General features: G+C 42.5%; 1 protein-coding gene across 1 annotated transcript in view; it reads left to right on the top strand.

Annotated features, from left to right (window-relative positions):
- The first annotated feature begins 1165 nt into the window (after positions 1-1165).
- Positions 1166-16342, top strand: part of DMRT1 (doublesex and mab-3 related transcription factor 1) — a 131470-nt gene continuing 116293 nt past the window's right edge. Inside the window, exons 1-2 of the mRNA XM_089692569.1 lie at positions 1166-1398; positions 12823-13006. Of these exons, the coding sequence (XP_089548695.1) occupies positions 1177-1398; positions 12823-13006 (406 nt within the window). The 5' untranslated portion in view covers positions 1166-1176. The remainder of the gene's footprint in view (positions 1399-12822; positions 13007-16342) is intronic.

Raw genomic sequence — 16342 nt, 5'->3', positions numbered from 1 at the left:
AAGACTGGAATGTTATGGAGCCTCTCTTACACCTCCTGCCCAACACTCCTGAAGGTGGAGACAGAGTGTGAGGGCAAAGAGTGGCACTAGTGCCAGAGTAGCTGGCTGGTGGTGTCCACTGTAGGTGGGTAGAGCTGGTAGTCGCAGTTCTAGGAATGGGATGCAGGAGCAACTTGGCACCAGAGCAGAAGATGAAGCAGGACCAGGAGAAAGGCAATGATCAGGCAACGAGGAACTGAATCGGCAGGCAGAGCAAGTCCAGGAGACCATTCAGCAACTGCTCATAATGACAGACCAGTTTAAATAGGCCCATTGGGCACCAAGTGTGCATGCTATTTGGAATGCACGTGAGCCCGTTTGCATGTGCATATGCACACACAAACGTGTGCACGATGAACTGAACAGCACATATTTTGCTTCTTCGCTCATAAGTATGCGCGCGTGAGCAATGCATACAAATATGAGCATAAGCCTGTACTGGTTTTCTGGTGCTAGGAATTCGGTTTCTCTCGCAGTGCTCAAAACTCACTGCAAAGAATCGCATGCAAGTTGCACAGAAATGCCGTGCGATTCTTGTCCGAATCACATCCTGTTTCCCTGACTTCAGGTGACCTAGGACCCCTCACACTCAGGTTGAAGTGTTAGGCTCAGACAAAGCTATATAAGCAGTCATACATAAAGCTCTCATTGGTAAGACTGCAGAGTTATGTTATTCAGATTACTGAATCAACCCAATATTGACTGGCCACTTTAAATATGCACAGTTCCAAAATTTTTCTTAGTTAAACAGTGTTGTTTGATAATCGTAAGGCGGTTGGGATGTGAATGAGTAGATTTGAAGAAATGTACAGTGCCTTGGGACTAGTGTGTGTCTTGAAAGTCTACTTCAACAAGTGGAGACAACTGAACCAGGTGCATGTGACAGATTACCTTTAGTGTTGAGAATTTTATTTTGTACTTCACAAAGCAACAATGAACATATATTAATCCAAAAAACGTCTGGTTGCGTAGGATTGTTGCAGATGTGATGTCCCCTGTCCCTCCTACCAACTCCTACCAACTCCCACCTCTTCACCTCTTCATGTTGCCAGTTAGAGAAATAATCACTTTTAGCTTGACACGTTTTTGCATGGCTGTAATCCTAATTTTTTTTACAGTGTTCTCGGAAGAAAAAAGATGCCTAACAGCGAAGAGCCATTAAGCAAGCCTAGCAAATCAGGGGTCCAATCCTCGGGGGCTCAATGGAAGAAATCTCCACGCATGCCAAAATGTTCCCGCTGTAGGAACCACGGCTATTCTTCACTTTTAAAGGGGCACAAACGTTTCTGTATGTGGCGGGAATGTCAGTGTAAAAAGTGCAGTCTTATTGCTGAGAGACAACGCGTAATGGCAGCCCAGGTAAGAATAATGGTATATCTGTATATACAACGTAATGTTCATTGGCCTATGCATTATGATATCTAATAATAGATAGAATACATATAATGATATATAGTATACATACTAATAAATAAGCAATATATATATTAAAATTTAAATATATATATAAATAATTTTTTTTTTTGCATATATATTGTTTTAAGTCCTGGCACAATAAAGAGGCTCGGTCTTTATTTCTGCATTGACACTAGACATACTATATTCTTCTAATCTCTTGCAAATGCTAGATCTTTTCCCATACATTGTGCGATATTCTGTAATTATTGGTGTGGACAGCCCTGTAAAACAACCTAAAAACACATAAGAATAAAATGAATGAACTATACTATGTGAACAAATGCAAATATAACAGCAAATGTAAGGAAAAAGACTTCAGATATAATGTGACAATTCACCTTATGCTTCCACCCTTGATTGAAAAATTACTTCCCAAATATAATTGACCCCGTCCACTGGTAGGTCAGTAGTACTTATGTTATATATGTTACCACTGGTAATCGCTGTTTTGCGTCCCTGTCCAATACACCATTAATAAGAGTATATTGCACACTGTATTTAAAGAGAAGTTTTTTGTTTTTTTTTTCAGAAATTTTACTTGCCTAGGTGGATGCAGCATCGTTCCGATGCTACATCTGTCCCCCGCCTGCTCCGAGACTGAGAACTGAGCGATGAAAGACCGCTGATCTCTCAGTTCTCAGTGCTCCGTGAACAGGGAGCTGGTGACTGCCAGTCACCACTCTCTGCTGTAACCCTCTAACTTTAGCCTTTTGTCAGCTGAAAACAGGTCACAGGAGTGCAGAACGTACTGCACTCTTGTAATCCATAGAACAGGGGTATCAAACTGGTGGCCCTCCAGCTGTTGCGAAACTACAAGTCCCATCATGCCTCTGCCTTTGGGAGACATGCTTGTAATTGTCAATCTTGCAATGCCTCATAGGACTTGTAGTTTGGCAATAGCTGGAGGGCTGCCAGTTTGACACCCGTGCCATAGAAGTACAGCCCAACAAGCTTTAGCTGTACTTCTCCCTTAGGTTTTATTTGAATAGCTGTAGTAATTTTTAATAGTAGAACATTATTATTTCTATTTTGGGTGGAGAGCAGTTGAAAATGCATTGTCAGTGGGCTGCTAGGGGTAATACCTCAGCTTCCAGGTTTTTAAGCAACTCTGATAAATGCAACTGTATTGTTTCATGAGCAAGTATCCGTGACAAAATCTTCATTCTCTAGAAATAACCAGTATTGGAAATAAGACATTCGCAACAATTTTTTACATATTTATTTTGATTCAAAATTGATGTAACATGTATAATTGCTATGTAAACAATTTTAAGTTCATTGTTAGGGTTTACATACCATTTAAATCAAAATACAGCAAGCCAATTTTGTATCTATGTTCTAAGCTACATAGTTAGTTATCACTGTCTTCTTTTTCTTTTTTTTTAAGTGGTATATACAATAAACCTTATTGACATCCACATGTTAATGGTTCATATGCAGCTTAACGTATATACTTTTCAGTATTAATAGAGTTCTAACCTTTGTTAAATAAAAAAAAAACAAGCTCACAGCATGTAGCTGTGGTACACTTGTATGCTTGTATTTTATGTTACCTGCCTTTTTTTGTGATATTGTTATATATTCTTGCATTTTTAATATTATCTAATAGGAGAAAAGTGTGCGCAGACCCAGGTTTGATATTGTAGACTGAAAGCAGGGTAAGCTGTATTTTTTTGCTACTGGAACTAATTTATATTTTGTAAATTAGTCCTTTGTGGTAAAATATGTATGGCAATTTTTTGTAATAAAGATAATGTCTTCTTGCTAATGTGTTTAATCTCATCAAGCTCTTGTGTGTTTATAAATTTCATTGGCCAGAATTAGTTGTGCACCGAAGATGAAAATTTTGGTGCTGAAACTGATAGCAAATTTAGAAAACAATGAAAACTGAAACCAAAATAGCTACATATGTGGGGGTGAGGAGGCCCTTTTTTCTTTTTTACTTTTAATGTGTGTTTTTAATTTTTTTTAACTTATGATTTTATTGCTATCACATAGGGGACTAATAGTCCCCTATATGATAGTATAGAAGTGACAGGTCCTCTTTGTGTGTGTGTGGGGGGGGGGGGGGGCAGTGTGGGCAGGAGGGAGCAGTGTACACACTCAGGTTCCCTCACTGGCTGCCGCTATATGTCAGTGCTGGTTTTTAAATGTAATTAAATGCTTCTTTTTTTTTTCATTCACTATAGCTCCAAGGAGCTGTCATTCTCCCTGCTGCTAAAGGAAACAAAGGGGTGGGGCCACCCAGTGACTTTTTTTTCCTTTAGTGGCGGGGAGAATGACAGCTCCTTCTTGGAGCTTTAGTGAAGGGAAAAAAAAGCCAGTAATTACATTTAAAAAACAGTCAGATGTAAATGGACAGTGGAGTCCGTTTTCACCTGGCCCTCAATGGAGCAAAAGGGTCTATGTCTTCACTTGTTGCTGATCTGTAGCTTGAGGCTACAATATTGCCTGAGCTATGTTTGATGGATTCAATGACTACAGATTCATTAAAGTGATTGTAAAGGCAACATGTTTTTTTTTTTTTTTTTAAATTGGGTAAGTATAACAAACCTGTTATACTTATCTGCAAAGGTTTTGCAAAGAGCAGCCCCAATCCTCCTCTTCTTGGGCTCTCCCTCCCCCAGCTCCTCCCCCTGTCAAGTGCCCCCATAGCTAGCTGCTTTCTATGGGGGCACTCATAAGTGCTTGCTTCTGAGCCCTGCTCTGCGCGTCAAGTAAAAAAAAATAGAGCGCTGTGATTGACAGCAGCGGGAGCCATTGGCCACTGAGAGAGAATGCCCAGAGAGCCACTGCTCTCGTGCACAGCACTGGATCGAGATGGGGCTCAGATAAGTATTGGGGGTACTGCTGCACACAGAATGCTTTTTACCTTCCTGCAGGAAGACTATTTACATCTTCAGGTTTCGACCTAAGCCGTATCATTTAATTTCCAGCAATGTGTATCCACACCTTTAGTCAGTTGCAGATCTTGCCATCACTTTTGGATGCAAGACTTTCTGTATGTGCTTGATAGCTACAGCTTATATCTTAGGGCACTGCAACATTTTGTCTAATATTTATACATTTTTTTTATTTTGCTTAATACATGGAGTTGTGCTTTAAAAATAATTTTTAATCCAGCAAGGACAAACCCCAAATGAATTAAATGTTTTTTAGGTCTAGGGGAAGCAGAAAAGGCTGTAGTAAAGCAGAACTCTGGGCAAACACTTCTTTACATGTCCTTTTTGCTAATTTCTTACCTTTACTGAATATGTCATCCATCTTCTGGCTCACTTGTTAGTTGCTCTAAAATAGCCTATTCATTTTCAAATCAAACTGTTAATTCTCTTTCCTGTTTGTAAGACTGGTGACTGCTATGCCTCCTATTCCCCCAGCCACTGGTCTTGGCATATCCTTTCTGTAGTTCTTTCTCCAGGAAGCAGTGGTGGGCGGACTGAGACTCTTAGGCACATTCAGCATGTACAGTCTTAGTGTATCTGGCAACATTCACTACAATTCCCTGTGGTTGATGGGAACTGTAGTTTCCTTTTGTTGCGAGAGAGAAGAGAGAATATGATGTATTCCCTGCTGTTACATTTCCTCCTTGGCAGAGCAGATGCTGTTAACTTTTAAATTACAGAAATGAGGTAATGAAATTTCAATTAGGCTTTTCTCCTAAATGGTAAAGAATTTCAAAATTTTATTAACTGTTTTGTGTAGGGGGTGTAATAAATGGTAGAGCTGAAACAACGAATCGGCATAATTGATTATGAACATAGTTGTCAGTTATTTTCATAATCGATTAGTTGGTCAGCCGATTAGTTGGCCTGCATACAGAATGCATTATTTGTTTACATGTCAGAAATACACGTCAGTGCCTGTGAACTAGTGAAAGTGTGAGGAGCAATGCCTCATGGGACATGTAGTCCTGGGCAGGAGAAGGAAAAGGTAAAGGCAGCGTTTTTTTTACCTTGCTCTAGGGGCGCTCTATACTATACATTTCAGCTTGCTATGGGGGCACTCTGAAGGCAGGAGGAGCCAGAAGCTCCAGTGGGGGACCCCAGAAGAAGAGACTTGGGGCTGCTGTGTGTAAATTATTACAGAGCAGGTAAGTATGACAAGTTTGCTGTTTAAGAACAAAATATAAGGTTTACAATCATTTTAAGGGCTCTGTGCAGAGAAGATAAGCATCTGAACCCAGAGAAGCTGGAGGCTGATAGACAGGGAGTAATATAAGGCATTACAATTAAATTTAAAGTGAAAGTTTTACCAGTATTGTGCACTATATTTAAAATGATTCTATCCACGCAAAAAAAGTTTCAGCCTTTAGTAATACTTTAATATAAAAGATTTATATTCCAAAAATTGGTTCAATCGAGTTTTCTGTTCTGCTCCGTCACATTTTCCTGTCACTGTGGTAGAAAACAAATGTCAATGATTAGTAATGATTAGGAAATCAAAAGTACATTCTTAAAACAAAAATTTTGAAACAAAAATGTAATTAGTGTATGGTCATCATAAGTGACAGCAGGCACACATAGCTTGTATCAAACTACCTGCCTATGTCAAGGGACTCCGTCATGCATAATATTATATTGCAATTCTCTCTGAAAATCTGCAAAACATTGTTTTAGATCTTTTTAAATTTTTTTTAACTTTACTTAAAGATTTTGATCTCTTGAGTCTGATATGTACTACATTCAGTCTGTAATAGTATATACGTCTCTTCTGTCTATTATGGATTATGTAGTTTGTTCCCTAACCCTATAGCTGGTTATTTATACACTGCTCAAAATTAAAGGAACACTTTTTTTTATCAGAGTCTAGCATCAAGTCAATTAAACTCCTGTGATATTGATCTGGTCATTTAAGTAGCAGGGGGGATTGTTAGTCAGTTTCAGCTGCTTTGGTGTTAATGAAATTAACAACAGGGGCACTAGATGGGCAACAATGAGACAATCGCCAAAGCAGGAATGGTTTTACAGGTGGAGGCCACTGACATTTTTTTCCCTACTCTTCTTTTCTGACTGTTTTTTTCACTAGTTTTCCTTTTGGCTAGGGTCCGTGTCACTACTGGTAGCATAAGGCGATACCTAGACCCTAAAGAGGTTGCACAGGTAGTCCAACTCCTCCAGGATGGCACATCAATACGTGCCAGTGCCAGAAGGTTTGCTGTGTCTCCCAGCGCAGTCTCAAGACCATGGTGGAGATTCCAGGAGACAGGCAGTCACTCTAGGAGATCTGGACAGGGCCTTAGACGGTCCTTAACCCATCAGCAGGACCGATATACAGTGGGGCAAAAAAGTATTTAGTTAGCCACCAATTGTGCAAGTTCTCCCACTTAAAAAGATGAGAGAGGCCTGTAATTGGCATCATAGGTAGACCTCAGCTATGAGAGACAAAATTAGAAAAAAAATCCAGACAATCACATTGGCTGATTTGGAAATAATTTATTTGCAAATTATGCTGGAAAATAAGTATTTGGTCAATATCAAAAGTTCATCTCAGTACTTTGTTATATATCCTTTGTTGGCAATGACAGAGGTCAAACGTTTTCTGTAAGTCTTCACAAGGTTGGTGCACACTGTTGCTGGTATGTTGACCCATTCCTCCATGCAGATCTCCTCTAGAGCAGTGATGTTTTGGGGCTGTCACTGGGCAACACGGACTTTCAACTCCCTCCAAAGGTTTTCTATGGGGTTGAGATCTGGAGACTGGCTAGGCCACTCCAGGACCTTGAAATGCTTCTCACGAAGCCACTCCTTTGTTGCCCGGGCGGTATGTTTGGGATCATTGTCATGTTGGAAGACCCAGCCACATTTCATCTTCAATGCCCTTGCTGATGGAAGGAGGTTTGCACTCAAAATCTCACGAAACATGGCCCCATTCATTCTGTCCTGTACATGGATCAGTTGTCCTGGTCCCTTTGCGGAGAAACAGCCCCAAAGCATGATGTTGCCACCCCCATGCTTCACAGTAGGTATGGTGTTCTTTGGATGCAACTCAGCATTCTCTCTCCTCCAAACACGATGAGTTGTGTTTCTACCAAACAGTTCTATTTTGGTTTCATCTGACCATATGACATTCTCCCAATCCTCCTCTGGATCATCCAAATGCTCTCTAGGAAACTTCAGACGGGCCCGGACATGTACTGGCTTAAGCAGGGGGACACGTCTGGCACTGCAGGATCTGAGTCCCTGGCGGCGTAGTGTGTTACTGATGGTAGCCTTTGTTACGTTGGTCCCAGCTCTCTGAAGGTCATTCACTAGGTCCCCCCGTGTTGTTCTGGGATTTTTGCTCACCGTTCTTGTGATCATTTTGACCCAACTGGGTGAGATCTTGCGTGGAGCCCCAGATCGAGGGAGATTATCAGTGGTCTTGTATGTCTTCCATTTTCTAATTATTGCTCCCACAGTTGATTTGTTCACAACAAGCTGCTTGCCTATTGCAGATTAAGTCTTCCCAGCCTGGTGCAGGTCTACAATTTTGTTTCTGGTGTCCTTCGACAGCTCTTTGGTCTTCACCATAGTGGAGTTTGGAGTGTGACTGTTTGAGGTTGTGGACAGGTGTCTTTTATACTGATAACAAGTTGAAACAGGTGCCATTGATACAGGTAATGAGTGCAGGACAGAGGAGCCTCTTAAAGAAGAAGGTACAGGTCTGTGAGAGCCAGAAATCTTGCTTGTTTGTAGGTGACCAAATACTTATTTTCCACCAGAATTTGCAAATAAATTCTTTCCAAATCAGCCAATGTGATTGTCTGGATTTTATTTCTCATTTTGTCTCTCATAGTTGAGGTCTACCTATGATTCCAATTACAGGCCTCTCTCATCTTTTTAAGTGGGAGAACTTGCAGAATTGGTGGCTGACTAAATACTTTTTTGCCCCACTGTATGCTCTTTTGTGCAAGGAGGAACAGGATGAGCACTGCCAGCATACTACAAAATGACCTCCATCAGGCCACTGGTGTGAATGTCTCTGACCAAACAATCAGAAACAGACTTCATGAGGGTGGCCTGGGGGCCCGACGTCCTCTAGTGGGCCCTGTGCTCACTGCTTGGCACCATATTATTATACATTATACAGTATTTATATAGCGCCAAAGGGTTTGCTCAGCGCTGTACAATAGCGAGGGGGACAGAACATGAGACAATACAGTAACAACACAATACACGAGGGGTTCAAGGGCCCTGCTCTTTTGAGCTTACAATCTAGGAGGGAGGGGATAGGGGTACAGGAGGAAGTGGCTGTGGGGGATGGAGTGGTGGGAGGAGATCGGATGTTAGGTGAGGGTGGGGTAGGCTTCCCTGAAGAGATGGGTTTTCAGGGTGCGCCTGAAGGTGAGGAGGGTAGGTGACAGTCTGATGGATTGGGGTAGGGAGTTCCAGAGGATGGGGGAAGTCCTGGAGAAGTCCTGCAGTTGGGCTTTGGAGGAGGAGACCAGGGAGCTAGAGAGTAGGAGGTCCTGTGAGGAGCGAAGGGCACGGGTAGGGTGGTATTTGGGTATCAGGTCAGTTAGGTAGTTTGGGGCGGCGTTGTGAATGGCTTTGTAGGTCAGAGTTAGTAGTTGAATTTGATGCGCTGAGCAATCGGGAGCCAGTGAAGGGATTGGCAGAGGGGGAGCCGTTGGTGAGGTGGATGAGTCTAGCCGCTGAGTTCAGGATAGACTGGAGTGGGGATAGCGTTGTTTGGGTAGGCCAGTGAGAAGGGAGTTGCAGTAGTCCATGCTTGAGATGATGAGGGAGTGTACGAGTTGTTTAGTAGTGTCTGGGGTGAGGAATGTATGTATCTTGGAGATGTTGCGGAGGTGGAGCCTGCATGACTTTGATAGTGATTGGACATGAGGTTGGAAGGAAAGGTTTGAGTCCAGGGTGACACCCAAGACTTTGGCGTGTGGGGTGGGATTGATGGTGGCGTTGCTAGTCGTGATGGACTGGATGAGGGGGGGCGCGGGCTGGGGGGAAGACCAGGAGCGCGGTTTTGGACAGGTTTAACTTGAGGAAATGGAGCGACATCCAGTCTGATATGTCGTTCAGGAGGTGGGCGATGCGGGCGGAGAGTGAGGGGGTGAGGTGAGGAGTGGAGAGGTAAATTTGTGTGTCGTCGGCATAGAGGTGATAGTTGAAGCCGTGGGAGTGTATCAGTTTGCCAAGGGAGGAGGTGTAATTGGAGAAGAGGAGGGGTCCGAGGACAGAGCCTTGGGGGACTCCCACAGAGAGGGGGAGGTGGCAGCTTTATAGCTGACGCTGAAGGAGCATTAAGATAGTTAGGAGGAGAACCAGGATAGAGCAGCGTCCCTGATGCCAAAGGAGTGCAGTTTAGTAAGGAGGAGGGGATGGTCGACTGTGTCAAAGGCCGCGGAGAGGTCGAGGAGCAGGAGGACTGAGTAGTGGCCATTAGCTTTGGCAGTTAGCAGGTCGTTAGTGATTTTAAGTAGGGCGGTTTCGGTGGAGTGTAGGGGACGGAAGCCAGACTGTAGTGGATCAAGGAGGTTGTTATCAGTGAGGTGGGTGCTTAGGCGATTGTAGGCTCTCAAGGAGCTTGGAAGTGAATGGTAGCAGGGAGATGGGTCCAAGGTTGTTCAGGTCAGTGGGGTCAAGGGAGGGTTTTTTGAGTATGGGGGTGATGTGTGCGTGCTTTAGGGGGGAGGGGAATGTGCCAGTAGAGAGGGAGAGATTGAAGATGTGGGTGAGGGAGCGAATGATGGAGGAGGGGGGTGACTGGAGAAGCTGTGAGGGGATAGGGTCCAGGGGGCAAGTGGTGAGGCGGGCTTCAATGAAGACCTTAGTGACCTCCTCAGTGGTAGCGGGGCTGAAGGAGCAGAGCGTTGGGGAGGTGATAGTGTGCAGGGCGTTAGGTATGGTGGGGGGCATTGCGGTTACGAGGTCAGAGGAGGGGAGAGTTGAGGGGGTGATGGATTGAGGGGGGCTAGGTGGAGAGGTAGATTGTGAATTGACAATGTCCATACCGATTGCGTCAATCTTGTTTTGGAAATGATTGGCAATCTTGTGGGCGGTGAGTGAGGTAATGAGTGGAGGTGGGGGGGAGAGAGCAGGGATTTGAAAGTGGAGAAGAGCTGGCGAGGACAGGTGGAGAGGGTGTTGATGAGGGTTATGAAATAGGCTTGCTTGGTGGCGTGGAGGGAGGTGGTGTAGGTGAGGAAGGAGGATTTGTAGCATTTTCTGCCATAGAGCTTGATTGGCATTTGCCATACCAGAATTGGCAGGTTCGCCACTGGTGCCCTGGTGGGTCAGTGATGGTCTGGAGAGGTGTATCCATGGAGGGATGCACAGACCTCTACAGGCTAGACAATGGCACCCTGACTGCCATTTGGTATCGGGGTGAAATCCTTGTACCCATTGTAAGACCCTACGCTGGTGCAGTGGGTCCAGGGTTCCTCCTGGTGCACGATAATGCCCGGCCTCATGTGGCGAGAGTATGTAGGAAGTTCCTGGAGGATGAAGGAATTGAAACCATTGAATGGCCCCCACACTCTCCTGACCTAAATCCAATAGGACACCTCTGGGATATCATGTTTCGGTCCATCCAAGACCGCCAGGTTGCACCTCAGACTGTCCAGGAGCTCAGTGATGCCCTGCTCCAGATCTGGGAGGAAATACCCCAGGACACCATCCATTGTCTCATTAGGAGCATGCCCCGACGTTGTCAGTCATACATACAAGCACCTGGGGGCCATACAAACTTCTGAGTACCATTTTGAGTTGCTGAATGAAAAAAAATTTCAGCAAAATGGACTAGCCTGCTGCATATTTTTTTCCTTGTGATTTTCAGGGTGTTTTTTAATTCAGTCCTCTGTAGGTTGATAATTTTCATTTCCATCAAACAATGGGGCATCCTTACGTTCCTAACACATTACCCAGTCCATATCAGAGATTTTTCCCCATTGAGATCTGATGTGTTTTCAAAGTGTTCCTTTAATTGTTTTGAGCAGTATATTTACCACTGCATGTAAATATTCAAGAATAATTTTTTTTTAAACTTTGCATATTAACGAAGTTATGCACCATCCTTTTTTGAGGTTTTTATCCTACTAATTGATTAACTGAAACAATATCAGGCCAACTAATCAATTATGAAAATAATCATTCTTTGCAGCCTGACTAATGGCTGATATTGGCTGTCCCTGAGTTCTTCTTTAACTACCTTACCTTCTCCATGGCCAGCTCCAGCCTCCTCTCCCGCTGGGGCTTCGGGCTGTGGGTGGTCCTTAAGCTGCATCATGTACAATGCAGGCCTGTTAACTCTGCATTGTACTTGGAGGAGCCTTAATCTGGCTATACACTAGTTGATTTTTGAATGAATGTTAATTCGAAAATTTGTACAGAAATTATTTGTACATTTAATGACTAGATGAATGCAATGTACTCCAAAATTTTGTTTGTTTTTAACATTCGATTTTGGAATTAATGTAATTTCTTGCATGAAAACATTTACTTTTAGAAACTTGCTTGTTTGAGAAAAAAAACGCTCTTAAAATGAAGAATTTTGAACAAAATTCTACAAGTGTATAGCCAGCTTTAGAGATGAGGCTGCGGTTGCACCACCCTACTGGAGGGAAGAATTGCTTCTTATTCCTGCAACCCTAGACTGTACAAGAAGGTAACCCTTGCCCCACTGCAAGGGTAGATTTTGTCTACTTCCTGGAATTCAGTTTTAGGTATAAAAACTCTGCGCTTTTTTTTTTTTTGTTTATTTTTCTGCCTCTTAACTTCCCTCTGTTAGTCTATGGGGGAGATTTACTAAAACTGGCATGTGCAAAATCTGGTGCAGCTTTGTATAGAAACCAGTCAGCTTCCAGGTTTTATTGTCAAAGCTTAATTGAACAAGGTGAAGTTAGAAGTTGATTGGGCACCATGCACAGTTGCACCAGATTCTCAGTGCTCCACTTTTTTAAATCAACTTCTATGTGTCCATGCACACATAGGCTTTTAGAGGCAGAAAAAAAAACCCAGGTCCAGCGCATTCAGGAGAGGAGAATTTTGTTGCATGTAAACATGCTTTAGCGCTATACGCATTTATGCGTCAATGTGTTCATGCATTCATTCTAGTCATCAGAATGAAAAAAAATATCTAAATATATATATATATATATATATATATATATATATAACATTTTTCATTTGCCTGATGGTTGTTGAGTCATACTGCTTTAGTAAATATTAGCTGTTTATTTGTTTACACAGAGATTCATTTTGTTTTTCTGTAGGAAATTAGTGTTTAGTTTGAACATTTCTGAGCCACAACATTAAAAAAAATGTTTTAGGAAACAGTAGCTGTTAGCAAAGAGTGGAATTGTTTTCATATTCCTTTTATCATTTTCAGGTTGCTTTACGAAGGCAGCAAGCCCAAGAAGAGGAACTAGGACTAAGCCACCCTATTCCTCTGCCTTGTACCAGTGAACTGCTTGTCAAAAGGGAGCAGAGCAGAAATTCATGCCTTCTGCTGGAAAACAATTGCAACCAGACAACTAGTGCCACTGCTGGAGTCAGCACACCCATCTTATCAGGTAACAGATACAAGCAAATTTACCAGTTAGCTGAATTGAGGAACATGTACTGGGTTAAGACCTATATAAAAAATGGTGAACCACTACTGTGTCCAGAGGTGACCGAATGCCTCTACATTTAGCATTCCTAAACTTGGTTTTTGAATTTATTTACAATAAGGGCAGTTTTTTTTAGGATGGATAGGATAATAAAATGGACTGGACAATACCACATATGCAAAATGCAGGGTCAGTCTGCAAGCTTTAACCTCCTTAGCGGTATTCCCGAGTGTAGCTCGGGGTAAAATTTCAGTACCAAGAGCGGTAACCCCGAGCTACACTCGGGCTTACCATGCGGCGTTGCTCAGGGAGTCCCTGCAGCACTTACCTTGTCCTTCGCTCCCGTGATGTGTCCCCTGCAGCGTCCCCGGCCATCTCCTCCGGTCGATGCCGGCATCAGTCTTACGTGTTCCGGTCCCTGTGACGTTGGGACGTACGGGCGCCGGAACGGCGGGAAATTTGAAATTTTAAAAAAATTTAATTTTTGCTGTCATTGCTGTTTCAATGCATTTCACATATATTTTGTCCCTACTGCTTTGTCCTGTGCCCTGCCTGCATTTTGACTGTTCTTTCTGCCTGGAAACTTAGAAAAGTCCATGGCATCCAAAAAGCATCCCTTTACGTCAAAAGCGGTTTTAGAACAGCGATAGTAAATCAGAACCACTTGCAGAATTGAGTGATAATGATTCGTGGGGAAATTCGTCATCAGACACTGAAAACGATTTTGCGACTTTGCTCAGCGATGTGCGAATTTGACTCTGTATTTCAAATTTCAGTGTTTTTGGTTTGATTATATTATTGAATTAAATTTATTATTATTATATTATTATTTTTTATGATTATTTATTAAATTATAATTTATGATTTCGTGTTTCAAGTTTTATCCTACCCGGGATGTTTACTAGACTCTTGTTCGTACAGATTTCAGTGAGTTATTCCTAAGAATTACAGCCTACAATAAAAAACTACATATTTCCATGCAAAAAAATGGTACCGCTTTCAGCACAAAAAATCGGAAAGAATCATACCGCCGAGGAGGTTAAGGTGGACATATTCACACCTTACATGAATCAGTAACACATGCTAGCATTACCAAATCCCTGTATCGCTTTGGTAAACAGTAATTTTTTTTTTTGCTGTTACCTTAAAAAACATACTGGGGTTGGTTTTACTAAAACAGGAAAGTACAAAATATGTTGCAAGCGCGCATGGTAGCCAATCAGCTTCTAACTTTAGCTTCTTCAATTAAGCTTTGGCAATAAAACCTGGAAGCTGATTTGGTTTCTATGCAGAGTTCCACCAGGTTTTGCACTCTCCAGTTTTAGTAAATCAACCCCACTATGTCATTACTACTAAGAGCCTATTGTTTTCAACTAGCAGTTAGTTGCATGGATCAAAAAGACTGTCCCCATGTACTAGAGAAGATTTAACTAAAAAAACAAGTTTTTACATACACTGCTCAAAAAAATTAAAGGAACGCTTTTTAATCAATATAGCATCAAGTCAATTAAATAAATATGTGTAAAAGTGTTGCACTGCTCAAAAAACACAAATAAAAAACAAAAAGTCCAAATAACACCTATGTGCATATAAACATGAAAGTCCAACATAAAAAGTACAAATGAATGCAGAAAAAAACAATTCTTCAGGAATTCTTGGTGGGAAGGACCATGTATCTACTGGAAAGTAAAGCCACAATCCCTATGCTGTAAATCTTTAAAGGAATACAACACCACGGTGAGTATATGGTAGAAATGGACCCTCACCTTCATATGTGGACCTGTATGAAAAACAGCTCGAAAGGGCATCTCCCCTCTTAATGGGGTAATGAAGTAGATTCTGCAAATGGAACACAACAGTCGCCGTATTCCACAGTTTCAATATTGAACTGGTTGGCTTAATTTTACGGGTCTGTGGAATACGGAGTCTGCTGTGTTCCATTTGCAGAATCGACCTGACAGCTTGGAGACTTGTTGGATGACACAGTGACCATATACAAAGGGAGGATTTTGTGCATGGAAGAGATCACTTCATTACCCCCATTTAAGAGGGGAGATGCCCTTTTGTCCTGTTTTTCATGTGGATCCACATATGAAGGTGAGGGTCTATTTCTACCATATACTCACTGTGGCGGTGTATTCCTTTAAAGATTTACAGCACAGGGATTGTGGGTTTACTTTCCAGTAGATTCATGGTCCTTCCCACCAAGAGTTCCTGAAGAGTTGTGTTTTCTGTAATTATTTGTACTTTTTATGTTGGACTTCCACGTTTATATGCACTTAGGTGTTATTTGGACTTTGTGTTTTTTTATTTGTGTTTTTTGAGCAGCGCAACACTTTTATACATATTTGTTGAGTTTTATGGATGAGCACACATCCTATGTGTTTGCAGCCACATATTCACATTTGAGTCTATTTATTTATACTTTCTGGCAGTGCACAATTGTTATTTATTATCACCTCAATTAAACTCCTGGGATATTGATCTGGTCAGTTAACTAGCAGAGGGGGTTGTTAATCAATTTCAGCTGCTTTAGTGTTAATGAAATTAACAACAGGTGCACTAGATGGGCAACAATGAGACGACCCCCAAAACAGGAATGGTTTTACAGATGGAGGCCACTGACATTTTATTTCCCTACTCATCTTTTCTGACTGTTTTACACTAGTTTTGCATTTGGCTAGGGTCAATGTCACTACTGGTAGCATGAGGTGATACCTGGACCCTGCCTAGGTTGCAAAGGCAGTCCAACTCCTCCAGGATGGCACATCAATCCGTGCCATTGCCAGAAGGTTTGCTGTGTCTCCCAGCACAAGAGCATGGAGGAGATCCTAGGAGACAGGCAGTTACTCTAGGAGAGCTGGACAGGGCCGCAGAAGGTCTTTAACCCATCAGCAGGACCAGTATCTGCTTCTTTGTGCTAGGAGGAACAGGATGAGCACTGCCAGAGCCCTACAAAATGACCTTCAGCAGGCCACCAATGTGAATGTCTTTTGACCAAACAATCAGAAACAGACATCGTGATGGTGGCCTGAGGGCCTGACATCCTCTAGGGTGCCCTGCTCTCACTTCCCTGCACCATGGAGCTTGATTGGCATTTGCCATTGAACACCAGAATTGACAGACACTGGTGCCCTGTGCTTTTCACAGATGAGAGCAGGTTCACCCTGAGCACATGTAACAGACGTGAAAGGGTCTGGAGAAGCCGTGCAGAATGTTATGCTGCCTGTAACATTCCGCATGACTGTTTTGATGGTGGTCAGTGATGGTCTGGGGAGGCATATCCATGGAGACCTT

Source organism: Staurois parvus, unplaced genomic scaffold (assembly GCF_062004578.1).
Source record: "Staurois parvus isolate SC_StPar_1 unplaced genomic scaffold, SC_StPar_1.0 ptg000596l, whole genome shotgun sequence".
Classification (NCBI taxonomy): Eukaryota; Metazoa; Chordata; class Amphibia; order Anura; family Ranidae; genus Staurois; species Staurois parvus.
The sequence above is the reverse complement of the archived record's forward strand: the minus strand, read 5'-3'. Positions and strand labels throughout refer to the sequence as shown.